This window comes from Ammodytes marinus (assembly GCF_949987685.1).
Source record: "Ammodytes marinus genome assembly, chromosome: 16".
NCBI classification, from domain to species: domain Eukaryota; kingdom Metazoa; phylum Chordata; class Actinopteri; order Uranoscopiformes; family Ammodytidae; genus Ammodytes; species Ammodytes marinus.
The window spans coordinates 8037654-8053571 of record NC_137220.1 but is presented as its reverse complement, the minus strand read 5'-3'; the positions used below and the strand labels follow the sequence as shown (position 1 = coordinate 8053571).

Sequence of the window (15918 nt, the reverse complement as noted above, 5' to 3'; positions counted from 1 at the left end):
TATTATTTAATATTATTTATTTAATATACTGTAATAATAATCATTTCTAAGATGTGGCTGAGAATACATTACAAAAATTAACCTTTTATTTTAAAAATGTATTAATCTCACCAAAATCTTTTATTTTTATACAATTTAGTGTAGAGCAAAAGTGATCTGTTCCAAAAGAAAAAAACTCTTTTCCTAAGAGTAGACTACTGTTTTTTAAAGGGACGACCCCGATGACAGGAGATAATGAAACAACACAGGGAGAAGAAAAGTCTACAGTTTAAAAAGCCCTAATGCAATCAAGGTGCTGTTGTTATTTATGTGTTTTTCCAGAGAGAGATGAGAGAGCATTGGTTATTGTACGCCATTGAATTTATACTATGAAACTATCCATTTCAGGTCCAACATTTTTTGTTTTTACCTTATAATCTAAAATGTAAAAGAAATGACATGTAGCCTTATTAGATTGCTGTAGGGTTGGTTGTAACAGGAGGTTTAAGTCCAGGGTTTCGAACCGTTACATTCAAGAGCAATGCAAAAAATGAAAAAATACATTTAAAGAATAAATACATAAATAACTATATTTTCTATATATGTAATAATATGGAACAATATAGTAACAATGTTTGATGGTCCTTTAAATGCAATAGAAGCATAGAACTATGATCACAGACACACACACGGACACACACACACACACACACACACACACACACAGTAGAGTTTTTGATAAGGTTCCTTTGCCCCTTACAAGCTTTGTACTGACCTCAGATCAGAAATCAAAGTTTCACCACGGACCAGTTGGCTGCTCAAGATCACAGAATAGAAATACCTCAATCTAGAGACTATAAATTCTAACCCTATTACCAATTACTGTGTGTGTGTGTGTGTGTGTGTGTGTGTGTGTGTGTGTGTGTGTGTGTGTGTGTGTGTGTGTGTGTGTGTGTGTGTGTGTGTGTGTGTGTGTGTGCACTCATCTATTTGATTGAGACTCTGAACTGTTGAACTGGAGCCGCACCACTTTATCTTACACTTCTCATTGTGAGGGCACACACACACACACACACACACACACACACACACACACAGGCAGACAGCCCTGTGTTGAACTTGAGATGAGTTATGGAAAGAAAGAAAGAAGTTGAGGGTCAGAACGTGTGAGGTTACCCTTAAGGAATCTCTGCTCCTTCTTACGGTCTCTCTCTCTCTCTCTCTCTCCCTCTCTCTCTCTCTCCCTCTCTACCTCAATGAGCAGGATTATTTTCTGCTTCACAGATGTAACCGGCATGTCCTGCTTTTCTCCTCCTTGTCTTTTGCCCTCTTACTTGAAAGTGGGATGTGCTTTCCACCACCCCACTCTGCATTATCACTGAACATATGATGCATATCATTTGAGGTGTGAAATCATTCCAAATAATCCGTGAACTGGTTTGGATGATACTCTCCTTGGTTATCATTTCCATCTAGAGTATTGTCTGTTAGTTCATGCCTCAGGTGTGTGTCAGACTGGATGTGTAACGACATTTTTAAAAAAATATATATTTTTTTTATTCTCAGAGTGAAGCAACATTAGACCTTCCCTTTTATCAATGAATGGAATTTTAAACGCCACAGCCCATCTTCTAACACAGGCTTTCACATCTAAAAGTACAAGACCAGTGCGATCAATGACATCATAGGGGTCATTTTATGACATCATCAGGCTTACTGTCTGAGACTTGCCCTGCGTACCAAATCACATACTTTTTGTTTTTACTATACTACTTACTAATAACACGCTGGTTTGCGTACTGTAAAATATAAAAAAAAACGGGAGTGCTATATCCCTTTAAGGCTTTGGCCCATTTAGTTATGTGTAGTCTGTTTGTTTTTAGTTGGTTAAATAATTTATTTTATTTGTTGTTTTTTATTCTAAAGCAACTGGTGTAATGTGCCAGACACGATGAGGTGTGAGAGCGGTAGAAGATCTGAGGCAGGTTTTAGTCCTCTCAGTGTGTGTGTGTGTGTGTGTGTGTGTGTGTGTGTGTGTGTGTGTGTGTGTGTGTGTGTGTGTGTGTGTGTGTGTGAGGAGGTGGTGACTGAGCTTGCCACCCAGGCTCCAGGAGAGGCAGAGAGGAGAGGGGCGATGAAGATGAGGAGGAGGAGGCTGTTTACATGTTTAGATATCCCAGAGGCTCTCCAAAGGTCAGCAGCGAGCCACCCGGAAAGGCCTGCTACATTCCTCACTGTAGCCCTGCATGGGTTGTGTGTGTGTGTGTGTGTGTGTGTGTGTGTGCCCGGGGGTCAACCAGAGGCCATTGCAGCCATGTGAATGCAACAGACCCAGTCTTTTCTATTGAGATGCATGAAGCTCTCTGTATGTTGTCTTGTGTCAAACGCTGTGTTTCTTTTAATCCACGGAGAGGAAGACAAGCAGCCCCTTTTCCTCCTTGATAGTTTCCTCTTCCCATTATTCATTCTCTGCTCCTGCCTGAACCTCTGGCAAACAATGTAGCCCACATTTCAGCCCATCAGACATACATACCTATACAGCAACTATATGTGTTCTGCCACGTCGCATTGATGCAACAATTCATGCAAAAGGAGCCCCGGCCATGTACAAATGAACATACTTTTCAATTATTTTCTTATAGAATATTCTAATATTTTGAGATGCTGGATTTTGGGATTTTCATTCATATATACGTAGTCGAATTTAGTTAAAGGTGCTCCATGGAACGTTGTGTTTGTGTTCATTATTGCGCCCCCTTTGGACAAAAGCGGTAGTGTTTCTACTACGCCAGCTGTAGTTCCTGGGTGAGCGTACCCATGGCAAAGGCATTGGGAAAAACTATATAAAAATAGCTTTCTTTGCACCGATGGTCTCGTTTTCTGTTATATGTCATTTATGATCATCATGTGAATGAGCAAATTCCTATTACAAACAGAACGGTGTATGTTCCTTCTGTGAACAAAGAGAGAACAAAGAAACACATCTGCGCTGGATTGACCAAAAGGATATTTTTAATTGAGGTAGATTCAAGTAGAAAAAGACAGCAGGACACATGATTGGGAGTGTTTCTAAGGCAGCAGAACTAATACAACTCAGTCAGTCTGCTCTCATTGAAAAAATAAAAGATTTTCATTGTAAAAAATCCCAGTCACATCAACTCACAGGATAGAGGTTTACATTTAACCTGACAATATTACACATAGAAAGAGATGTAATCCTATATTGTCCTATATTGAAGTGAGATATGCTAAATGAATTAGGGAAAGTGTAGCGGCACCTCAGTTAACCAAGCTAACTTAGCATCGAAATTCATTTGGCAACAGTTCAATTTAGTAATAATTAGGAGTAAAACTATTCACATGGTAGTCATTCTATCCGGTTTTAAAGGGTCACAATCTTCAGCAGTCAGAGGGAAGGATGTCCCAAAGGAGAGCACCCCTGTCACTAACACACTTTACCCATAATCCATAATCAATAACATAAAATGCATCCAATAATTTATTCTCATGGGGCAGACACAGGCAGTAAAATATCATTTCCCCCACTTTTCCCACTGAGCAGAAACACACACACACACACACACACACACACACACACACACACACACACACACACACATACAGGTTGTGTTTTCATTACTTCCGAGGATATTACAAAGAATTACATTGATTTCTTGGAGACTTGCCTTAACCATAACCATTACTTGCCTAACCCTTACCCTAACGCTAACTTAAACCTAAGTCTGCCCTCAGCCTGAAGCAAGTCTTCACCCTAAAATCTAATTATTGTGATACATACATTGTGTCCCCTAAAGGAAGGCACGTCCCAACAATATCACTGTGTAAACATAAATATGTCCACACAACAATAGTAATACCAGCACGCACACGCACACACACACACACACACACACACACACACACACACACACACACACACACACACACACACACACACACACACACACACACACATCCCTGAGTCTAACTAAGATGTTCAAGACATACTCCTGTAAATCGGACAGTCCAGTTTGTCTGAAAATGTTTCTCCTGTAGTCACATAGTGCAAAAGGCCGGAGCAGTGTGTGGGTGAAACCTATAGGCACAGAACAACGCTTCAAACATTATTTGAAAAAACACACAAAGAAACACACATCAAAGGTTTTCAATAAGACAAAAGTGTATGTTTGCCATGAGAGGCTCCCTGTATTCCATCCTATAAGGCTGCTTCAGTTAGGCTATGGGCTCAGACTGGTATGTGGGTCAGGGCATGTTAAGTCAGCACGTCTGCCCAGTTTGTAACGTCCATTTCAATAAACATCAATCATGCAGGCTTACAGTGGATATTTATTTACTATGATTAGCCCATAATCATCTAAATCGTGTTTGAACATACAGATAACCCAATACCAGTCCAACCCTGTAAATCTGACATCATAGAAAGACGGCAAGGTGCACCCCATCATCGTCACATTGAAAGGATCCATTATACCCTGTTCACCCGACACTGTCTTCATCAATTGTCTTCAAGTATAAAGTAGCTTGGAGGCGCTTGTGGTGTAGGGGTTATTCCCCCCATAGAGGCTCAGTCCTCATAGCAGCAGACCCGGGTTAGAATTCAGCCCGGATTGTTCTCTGCATGACATTCCCTTCTTTGCCCCATTTCATCTCTGTCTCTCCAAACTTTCTTAAATGACAAAAAAAAGCTTAAAAAAATTAAGTTTTAGAGTAGCTCCTTTCTTCCCAACGAAGGAGAATATATCTTAAATAGTGTGTTGGTGTGAACGGTGTAAACTGTCAATAAGGTCATATAAAATGCCAAATAAATAGTCTATCACTCAGTACTGTATAGGCCACCTAAGGTCTGTTTAAGTGACATTTCGGCATGAAACATTTCTCTGACTACGTCTCGGAGCTCGGGGACGCGCCTGGAGACGTGGACGCGGATGAGTGGTCGGTGTCCTCCTGCTCCTTGTTGTCGGTACCGCCGGAGCGCGCCGTGGCGGAGGCGCCCTCCCGTTCGCGTTTCTTCTGCTTCATGCGCCGGTTCTGGAACCAGATCTTCACCTGCGTCTCGTTGAGCTGCAGCGTGGCGGCGATCTCCACGCGCCGCGCCCGCGTCAGGTACGCTGAAGTGGAATTCTTTCTCCAGCTCCGTCAGCTGCCGCGTGCTGAAGTTGGTGCGCATGGCGTTGTTCTGTGCGCCCGCGAGGCCGAAGTCGGACACCTTGACTGGGGTGGAAAGAGAGGGGGGGGACAAGCTGTTATAATGTGTTAAGTAAAAAGAGGTAGGCCTATACAGGGTAAAAGCGGACACAAAAGAACGCAAAGTCTGCTTTTACTAATTAATTATTTTAAAGCCACCCCACGTTTATTGTAAATCACTATGCATATGGAAACCCTTCCCCGTTTATTTTATACAGTAATTTTTTTCAGTTTCACATGTTGATCAGTTTGTATTATTTGATGATGATATGTATGCTATTTATTTGTCACTGTGGGCTAACAATCTTTTAATAATCCAAACCAATTACAATAGTAAAAGTCCGAACTCTATAGAATAAGTGTTTCATCCCGGGTTCGGTAAGAGAGAAATAGCAAAGGAAAAAGGCTGGTGAACACACAGATGGAGCAGCGCACGGGCGATGATGGAGGCAGTGTGAACTTCTCTCAAGGGTCAGGCCATCGCCTGTGTGTGTGTGTGTGTGTGTTTGTGTGTGTGTGTGTTTGTGTGTGTGTGTGTGTGTGTGTGTGTGTGTGTGTGTGTGTGTGTGTGTGTGTGTGTGTGTGTGTTATCTTGCTTTAAAAGATAACAGGAGAGACTTTCCAGGGCGAAAAGACCCGTCTGCTATATCCATTAAGAGAGAGAGAGAGAGAGAGAGAGAGAGAGAGAGAGAGAGAGAGAGAGAGAGAGAGAGAGAGGTATCAGATGTCTCGGGGCCGTAGTGTACCGGTCCAGATCTGATAGTCCTAACTGAATGACTGCAGAATAAGTCTTGAAAACACATAGCCCTAAATTGTTTTCTTACAACAAAATATGGGGAGTAAAATTTGCGTTATTATGAGAAAATTAAACGTGTATGTATTCGATGTTCCATTCGCTGATCAGTAATAACCAGTATAAGGCCTATGTGTTGGTAAACACAGTAACACAAGGAACCTATTATTTCAATAACACATAATTAATAATATATTTGTAATTGTGATAAAAATCTAATGATTCATGGGTGATTAGCACACACCATTATGGAAAGGTTTCCGCCATAGGACTACATCACATGTTGTAATATTGGACCCTTTGTAATGGCGTCGTAATAAAACATGATACCAGATTTGGGTTAATGCTGGATAGTCAGATTGAAAATATCTCAATGCACACTTATAATGTGTATTATTGTGTTATACAATGAGTGTTGAGTGTTTTTCGTCTCTCCTGATTCTCCATTGATTCACAGACATAAAAGGCAGACTCAGACTTGAGTGATTAGGACAAGAGAAAAGAGAATGAGAGAACAGACGGACAGTCAGATTTACATTAGAAAAAGCTTTCCATCTGTGTACACAGAAGACTGCGGGAATAAAGAAACATTTCAATAGGATAGTATGCATTTCGTTATATCCGAGGTGGTGGACCTATTGAGCTCGTGCTGTTACAAATAAATAAATAAATACAAATAAAAACGTCTTTAAAAACCGTTTCAATCTGTAGGCTTCTGTTTTGTAGTCTGTCCCAGAGAGCTTACCCTTTCACACTGTGCTGCTGGGACTGCATGATAAATTATTCTTTATTTCACTAAGCTTTATGTTAGGGGATAGGCTCCTTCTAAGAGGCATTTTGGCTGGTAACATGAAAGCAATAGGCTATAGACTATGATAAATGCGAAAGAGGCCACTAGCCAGCACTTTAAACATCACTTGAATATGTCATCCAAACATGCTCTAACTCTGACCCAAAATCACCAAAAACGGACAAATGATATCCAGAAAAAAATCTCCCTTACCTGTTTTGGGAGGGTTCCTCTTCACCTTCATCCAGTCGAAGGTCTGGCCCTGGCCGGCCTGCTGGCCCTCCTCATCGCCCCTCTCTCGGCCCTGGCAGACCGGTAGCTCCCCGTATCCTCCTCCGTGTGGAAGCCCCATGTAGCTGGCTTCATCCAGACCCCCACCGAGCTGCTGCGGGAACTGTGAGCCGGCCAACGCACCCTGAGGCCCGCAGTAGGCCCCGGCCAGGGCCCCGTAGCTCGGCCCTACGGTGGGGGCCGAGCTGGTGAAGTTTGATTGATGATAGTAGGTGGAGGCCACAGCCTCCTCCATGAAATACTGGGAGTGAACGTTGTTGGGAAGGCCCGTGGCGGCTGCATACTCCGAGTTTGTTGCGCACGCCTGTCCGGCAAAGGCCCCGGTGTTTCCGCTGGTGCCGTTATTATAGGGAGACAGTATTCCGCTCTGTAAACTCTGGATCTGGTGAAGGTGAGCGTGGGGATGGTAACCGTTGGTAGTCTGCTGATGCTGTGGTTGCTCATGATGAGGATGATGCTGGCTCGCCTCTGTTGTGCCGTGCGCCCCCGTGCCCCCGTACAGCCGCCCATCCCCGGTGTAACTCGCTCCCCCAGCGCTGCTGTCACTCCTCGTGCCCGTAACGAGAGCTGGAGAGCCGGCTGCTCCAGTGTGGAAGGCGCCGGAGGTCACCGCAAAGCCCTGGTGCTGGTCCAGGGGGTGGTGGTGGGGATGCAGGTGATGGTGGTGGTGGTATCCAGATTTGGGCGCAGGATAAGCGCCACTTCCCGATCGGTTACAAATGGAGTATTCCACAAACGAGTTCATGTTGTCCATGCAGCGCGGCGTAGTTCGTAAAGTCTTAGATGATCAGCAAGTAACAGCACTCCGATGATGACTTTAATATAAATTAATAAAAAAAAACATCAAAAATAGAACAGAAAAATCCATTAAAAAGTTTCCCAAGAGTCAACAGAATTATATGGAATCCCTCTGTTGGAAAAAATATCAATCACGATAAAAGAAAAGGAAAAAGGGACAGACAAGCCTATAATTGGAAATGTTCCTATAGAATAAAAAATAAAAACGGCAGGAACGGCCAATTTGGAGGAAAAAAAGTGGTCTCTGCGCGTCCCCAACCCCGAAACACACATGAATAATGTGCTCTGCTGTGGTGTGTGTTTGTGTGTGTGTGTTTGTGAGTAAACGGGAGGCCCTAGGCTGTCAATAGCTCAACTCAACCTCTGTTTCCCAAAGGACCATCGGAGACGGCAGAAAACACCGCGAGAAGACAGAAAGAGTCGAGTCACCTCTTCACCCCTCACAGGTTACACTCCGTTATTTTCCCCCTCTTTCCCTTGAATCTCTCCTCTCTCTTTCTCTCTCTCTCCCTCTCTCTCTCCTTTCTGTGTTATTTGTGCTCTTACCTCTGCAGCAGCGGCGGGTCACGTGGTTCGCCGTGACGTCGCCTATGGTGACCGGAGGCCACAGGTTTGCCAGCCTTTCATACAGGAGCGGCCGGGTGGACCAGTGTGTGTATGTATGGGATCATTGGGATGGAAGGTGGGGGGTTCGGGTACTTTCGGTACAGAATAAGTGGAGTTTGTGTCCCCGCGCGTCTGTACCAACGCGCACGCGCCTCATCCATCACTCGCCGTGACATTAGCACGACAAAGAGACTTCAATCAAACCGGCCCATCAATCTGATATCAGCGCGGATCTGTCAGAGCGAAGAGAGAGGCCGAGAAGAAAAGAGGAGCTGTGAGCCGGGGCTGGCCTGCTGCTTCCACACCGCCTCACCGAAAGGCTCCCACAAACCCACCATATAGGCCTATACAGTATTACGCTTCTAACATGAACAGTGTGAGGTGTACGATTTCTACACAGTGAAAATAGTGCCACTTAAGCCTCATGGTGCGTTCAAGTTTCTGGAGAATGCAGGCCCGAGAACAGCATCCTTTTTTTTCCTGAAAGAAGAGAAAATTAGTCTGATTTTGAACTGTTTTGCATCTCCCAGTAAATAGTGTCTATCAAATGACTTCTGTTAGGGCTAATAGACTGTGCATAGGTTGTTATCTGATTGGTGTTGATCTTTTTACACACAGCAGCACTAGGCTACTCATCCGAAAACCCAGACATTGAATTTCTGTTGTGTCAGTTTCCTATCACTTTGTTCATGAGAGTAGTGTAGTAAGGTGACTCTGGGGTGTAACAGACCCAAAGGAAGTGGTCCCTCTAGAAAGATAACATTGGACTTTTCAACACATTTGGTTTCACATTTGGAGCTATAAGACCACGGCTAAACTAAACCCTGCTCCATGACAGGGTTACCCTCACCTTGTCTGTTTAAAAAGTACATGGTAAGATAACAGTAGATCATTGGAAAATGGCAGCATAGGCCATCTTTGAGGTGCTGAAGAAGTTTAAATAAAGTATTTGAATTTCAGACTTCATCACACAACCGCAAATTGTAATTCAAATGTGTGTTTAATTATACACACATTTGAAATTCAAAATGACTAACTAGAGACATAGGAGCATGGACACAATCTTCCATGAGTCCCATGTGCTCTCTGTACTCTGGTTCACAGTGTGTCAGGGAGCACACAAGTGTTTTAAAGCGTGCCATTATTCAAATCAGCGCCGCTGCTGTTTGAGAGGAAAATGATTTATGAAGTCAGACTGTAAATCTGCTGTGAACATCTTGTTGCTACAGTGAAGTGCCAGCTGTTCCGCTCTGACATTTTAAAGCTGTCAGTGGCGCCGGCCGCTGATTGACTGACTTCACTGACCTCCTGCGTTAGCATCCAGCGCTAACAACGGCTACATCAGTGCATCCGCATCACTTTTTTTCTTCTCTGGGCCAAGCTCACTCACACTGATCAATCACTTTGAATGGGTTATTGATTATTATTGACCATATCAGCTCATTGCACATTTTCCCTTTACAAGGGCATAGGGAAATCTTTGAATGGATCTAAACATTTCTATCGATCACAGCCACGTGCACTTTTTGGGAATCACTTTTTTATCAATTGGATTGGCAGGCCATGGACTTATGATGGCTGCTGTGCGAGTGCGTGTGTGTGTGTGTGTGTGTGTGTGTGTGTGTGTGTGTGTGTGTGTGTGTGTGTGTGTGTGTGTGTGTGCGTGTGTGTGAGAGAGAGAGTGAGAGAGAGAGCGAGAGAGAGAGAGAGGAGAGAGAGTGTGTATGTTTGCTAATTGAATGAAGGAGCTGATCTGTTATAGAAATGAGGTTACAGCAGACAGGAGGCCTTCTGGTGGGCCAAACCCAAAGCCTTGACAAGCACACATTGTTCTTTTCTTTCTGGCTTGTAAGAACAGAGGCCTGTGACTGGGCACATGAGGGAACTTTCTACATGTGTTTCTTTGGCCGATTTTCCTTGAATTGTTCCTGTTCAAAGACAATTATTCCTATGTTTTTTGTGATATTCTATTGTACAGACGATTTTTTGTGGTTTAAATTTAGTTTTATGTATGAAATGTTTAGTTGTAGTTGGACAGTTAATGGGTTACACTATCTTGTTGGGATGTTTTTATTTTATTTTGTCCATAGTATAGTTTATGTATGATGTGTGTGGATATTGGACTGACAGCTATGGATGAAATGTTCTGGGATGGGACACTTATAAAAATCATTAATTCATCATTCATTCTTATCCTTTTAGGGTAAAAAAAGGGGCAAACAGTACATTCTCTTGATGGTTAAAACATGAGGTGCCTGTTTCACAGTTTGGACCCCCTCTCATTATGGGTTAGCTCCCCCCTCCAAAGGCTGTGAAGGGCCCCTGACAGCAGACACACACCGTGGTCCCAGCACCAGGACAGGACAGCGTGGGCGTGGGACAAGCAGAGAGTTAATGATCAGGAGAGGGAATGAATGGAGAGAGTGGGCAGGAAGTCTGTAGCAACAAGGAGAAGATTAAATGATGCCCACACGCTGTCTGTCTGTCTGTCTGACTGTCTGATGGAGAGACCGCAGGAGAGAGAGAGAGAGAGAGAGAGAGAGAGAGAGAGAGAGAGAGAGAGAGACCTCACTCACCACTCTAGAATGTATGAATGTGTTGTACGGTCTTCTTAAGTTAAGTTATTTGGTGAGTCACACACAGTAACTGAAATGAGTTCTTCACTAACTACTCCTACATCTCTAACACACACACACACACACACACACACACACACACACACACACACAGTTCTCAGTGGGATCCTCACGCAGGGTCTGCCGCAGTGCAGCGCCCCTGGAGAAGTTTGGGGTTAGGTGTCTTGCTCAAGGACACAATGGTATAGATAGCGGGCACCGTAGATGTAATACCAGCCACCACTAGTTTTACTATTAACACCCTTCTGTCCGGTGTTGGGGATCCAACCAGCGACCTCATGGTTACTAGAGATTATTGATTTCAATTATGTGTTTTTCCTTGTAAAATAAAGGTGAGAGGCTTTTTTATTCCATGCACTGATTCTGTTGTACTCTTGTTCAATTATTCTTAGTTCAGAGCAGTTTGTGTGTCAATGTAAACCTTATAACATGTGGTCTGTCTGGGTACACTACCAATGACAGCTGATGGCAGGGTTTTGCATGGCAGCATATATTAATAAACTTTATTATCTCAGTCACCAGAGAATAGTGAAATCTGACCAATACAGTTTCCTGAAGCTTAAGGTGAGGTCATCAAAGTGCTTTTCTTTCCTAATCTTTTTATCATTATCATATGTGTGTCCGCTGCGTTCCTGTATGAATACAGAATTTAAAGCAGAACAATCACTGTTCCACATAGAACACACAAACAACAAAGTTTCTTCCTCAGTTGCCGTGGCGACGTTGGTGCCTATGTATTTGTGCAAATGAGTTTATTTATCCATGTGTGATGTTCACATCGATGCCAATTGGAAGTGAAGAAAATTGTGCATTTTGTCTACTGCACAAAATGAAAAGGTCAAAACTCCAGCCAACACTTAACATTTACATACCATTCAATGTTTTGTAAAGCTTCAAAAACAATTAAAGGAGAAGTAAGTGATATTGTCATTTTAGCTATCTTCCTGTCAGTGACTGCAGTTAGCAGTTCCTTCCCTCATCCCTATATCACCACATGAACGCACAGCCATCTTCATGAGATAGTGCCACGATGGAGAGCAGCAAGTCATCGTCCACAGGCACTGAGACCCGCCTCTTCATTGTCCTCTGTCTCCTGATTGGGTAAAACGAGCGGGATACTTGACATTTAACTGGCATTTACTGCACAACTGAATGAGTGGGAGACCTGTGTTATGAACTGTGCATACTGTTTAAGTGATTGCTGTATGAGAGATTTAATACTTACATTAACAAACAAAATGTCACCTACTTCTCCTTTAACAAATGGTTACATAGGGACAATAAAGTTATACAGTACATTCAAAGTATTGCTGTAGTTTTGACCTTCTTAGACCTTTCCCTTGCTTTACCAGATATCCCTGTATTGCTTCTGATTACCGGGTAACCAGACCACCTCCAGACATGCTCTGGTTCATGTAGTACCACATTCCTATTTCAATGCGTGTTTACTCCTTCCATTGACGTGTTTTTTTCTCACTCAGATAAGACGACCATTGTGTGTTTTGATAGAACATAACATTCATTTGATGATTTGAGCCAACTGTCAGCACCGCATTCATTCAACTCATCATTTCATGTCAAAAGACTTCAAGTCAAAAGACTTCAAAATTTCAAATTTTGTTTAATGGTGCTCAGAGGAACTTCCATTTTTCTTCAATCCTTGCACCGCCTTTGGAAAAAAAGCTGTTGTGTTTTAACTACGCCAGCTGTAGTTCCTGACAAAGGCATTAAGAAAAACTATTTAAAAATAGCATTCTTTGCACTGATGATCCCGTTTGCTGTGACATATCATTTATGATCATCAGAGGAAAATTGAGACTGTTTCAGAAATATTTTAAAGTTACTCGTAGCACCTAATTAACTTCATACAAACTTTAATAATTGATCAGCACATTTATATTAAGTCACACAACTATATATCTGTTTGACTATCCTATGCCCTGTATTGAATTGGCAATGACCAAAGGGTAACCATGGGCCACTTCACAGCCCACACAGCCTTTAACTACTGTAAAGAGCGTGGTGTCTTATTTCACATCCCTTCAAGTTACAATCCTTCATATGTTCAACATACTTTATCAATTGGTTTTTGAGCCCCATGTTAGTATACAATGGGAGTCATACAAATTACTACTATTGATAATCAATTCTGTCTGTCCATTTCTATGAGAAATCAGTTTTATCTTTAAAGGTTGAATCAGTGATTCTGGAGTGTTTGATGTTGAACATTTTTATTTCACAGTCATTCAAATACAAAATAATACACCATGAACACCACACATATATCTTTCACATGGAAAGAGAAAGGAGTTTGTGCTGGATAGGTCAGAAACCAGTCAGGGTACTAAAACTCAGTTTTATGAAAAAGAATACAAAATAATAACATCAATATACAGTATACGTCCTGTCCCTCTGCCCATCTGCCTCCTCTTAACAGTCCGAGCAGACAGGTCAAATGACTCCAGAACCAGGAAGTTGTGTTACGGTATTCCTGGAAAAGAGAGTGTGTGTGTGTGTGTGTGTGTGTGTGTGTGTGTGTGTGTGTGTGTGTGTGTGTGTGTGTGTGTGTGTGTGTGTGTGTGTGTGTGTGTGTGTGTGTGTGTGTGTGAGTGTGAGTGTGAGTGTGAGTGTGAGTGTGAGTGTGAGTGTGAGTGTGAGAGAAGCTTTTTGGAAATGGTGAAAGATGATCCAGCGGCACTGACGAGTGGAAGAAAGAGAGGAGAGTTGTACATCCAGTCCGCTGACGTCGCTGCATTAGCTCTGAAACCTGAACCACTGATGCAGACGCATAACAGCATTTATTAGCCGTTATTAATAACATTTACACACACACACACACACACACACACACACACACACTCACACACACACTCACACACATCTCAGCAGATGGACAAAGAGGGAAAGAGAGAGAAAGTGTCAACACAGCATGAGACATTTCTTCCATCACGGTGTCAGTTTAAAGCCAATACATCTGATAATATAATTAAGCCACATGAATCCAGTGTGGTCGGCCATGTTTCTGTGCCCCTTTCCACATATTGGCTCATTTCTGAGATCTAGATCTTTTTTTGGGGGAGTGGGGGAAGGGGGGGGGGGGGGGCGATCTGTTTGCAGTATTGCACCCAAAAGCTGATATTAGGACCAACAGTGACATATGAAGAAGTTGAAAAAAAATGTATGTTATTATTTATTTATGTCCAGACACTACACAGTTGTTGACTCCTCAGATGGTCATTACTTAATAAGACTGATTAAATAATAATACTTTCAATGTAATTTCAATGTAAAAGTCTCAGTGTCCAGAGAACTGTGTCACACAATAAGACACTTGACACCCCAAAACCACAAGTGTTGCTTTATGGAGGACAGACACTCTGATCTGTGCTTCAAAAGATCATTTTCTATTGACTCGGATATGGTCAGGTTTTCTTGGGGGAAGCCACTAGTGGTCATTAGAAGAACTGCAGCACAAGACTCATAAGCATTGGCATCATCATGCAGCTGGTGCAGTCACTGCCTGGAAGCATGATAATGACGTGTGCACTATGCATTTTTCGAGAGGGGGATTTATTTATATTTGCAGAGGCTGCAGTTATTTTACATGATATATATTTTTTTCTACATGTAATTCTTAGTATTAAATAATTCAAATATCATAAATCAAAACCAAATTATTCTGAGGCATCTGGAACAAAACATAAGATTATAATAAGTATGTAAACAAATCGGTGGGCCCTGCTGCTATAAACAACAACAGTGAAACAGTGATGTTTCAGGACACTTTCTAACTTCAAACAGTGTTCCATGGATTCAATTGTCCTGTGAGGAAAGTTTGTTTGTTCAGTTATGAGAATATACTTTAGAAAATGTTCACTTCACAACCAAAGTTACATAGTGCACCTTTAAATAAACCTCAAATGTTGAACCCGAGGTGAACAGTGGTGGTTGAGGGCAGCTATGCTTTAGCCTAGTGTGCACATAATGATGCTATGAGAGAACAGAGCAGAGCTGGAGGGGATTTTTCCTGCTGGCGTGCTACTATCAGCCCTGTGATAAGACGCTGTCAGCTGGGCCACTCTTATCTACACAGCACATTTACAGCCAGGCTACGCAGAGGAGGAGGAGTAGGGCTATGGAGGCTATAACTAGGGCCTCAAGCCAACAGGGTCACAACAGAGGTTGGAAAGTATTAAAATTGTTTTGGGTTTTTTCTCAGAATATTTTTTAGTAGCCGGGCCAACCTGCAGGCATGACCTCTGTTTAGGCCTTTGTCTACAGATATCAGTTCCCTTTCGATGACCTTCCATAACCAATCGTGCTTTTTGATTGGATGTGTTGTATTTAAAATGGCTGTTCCAGACACCAGAGGATGTCACATCAACTAAGAGCTCTCTTATTGTTTTATTGATAACTTAGGTGCTGCTACATGGAATTCAATACATTTAACGCAGCTCACTTGTTGGCACGGCGAGTCCTTTAGTTGCCTCTTAATCATTCCATTGTCTCAGATGGTGGTTGGCTGCTGGTTAGTGGCCTGAGCTGACCACTCAGCACTCTATTTACTGGCTTTTAGTAGGTGCACTAGGATTGACTGACAATTGTCTGTGTTGGTCCCTTGGTAAATACCACTAAATCCTCTGGAATGGCTCTTTATTGACCTATTAGGAAAGAGACTGTAGGAGGACGTTGGTGCAGCCACACAGAAATGCCCAGAGTGATTTGTGTTTGGTGTGTATCCTCCAAGGCTCCTATACCGGACAACTCAATATACAGTTATTGTCGGTGTGTGTGTGTGTGTGTGTGTGTGTGTGTGTGTG

The 15918-nt window shown here is 42.6% G+C and overlaps 1 protein-coding gene across 1 annotated transcript; it reads right to left on the bottom strand.

Moving 5' to 3' along the window:
• Positions 1-4881: 4881 nt before the first annotated feature.
• hoxb1a (homeobox B1a) lies at positions 4882-7812 on the bottom strand (the record flags this gene model as incomplete). Its single annotated transcript, XM_080043260.1, is given in 3 exon segments — positions 4882-5107; positions 5109-5211; positions 6981-7812. Coding segments are annotated over 3 exon segments (1161 nt in total).
• Between the last annotated feature and the right edge of the window lie 8106 nt (positions 7813-15918).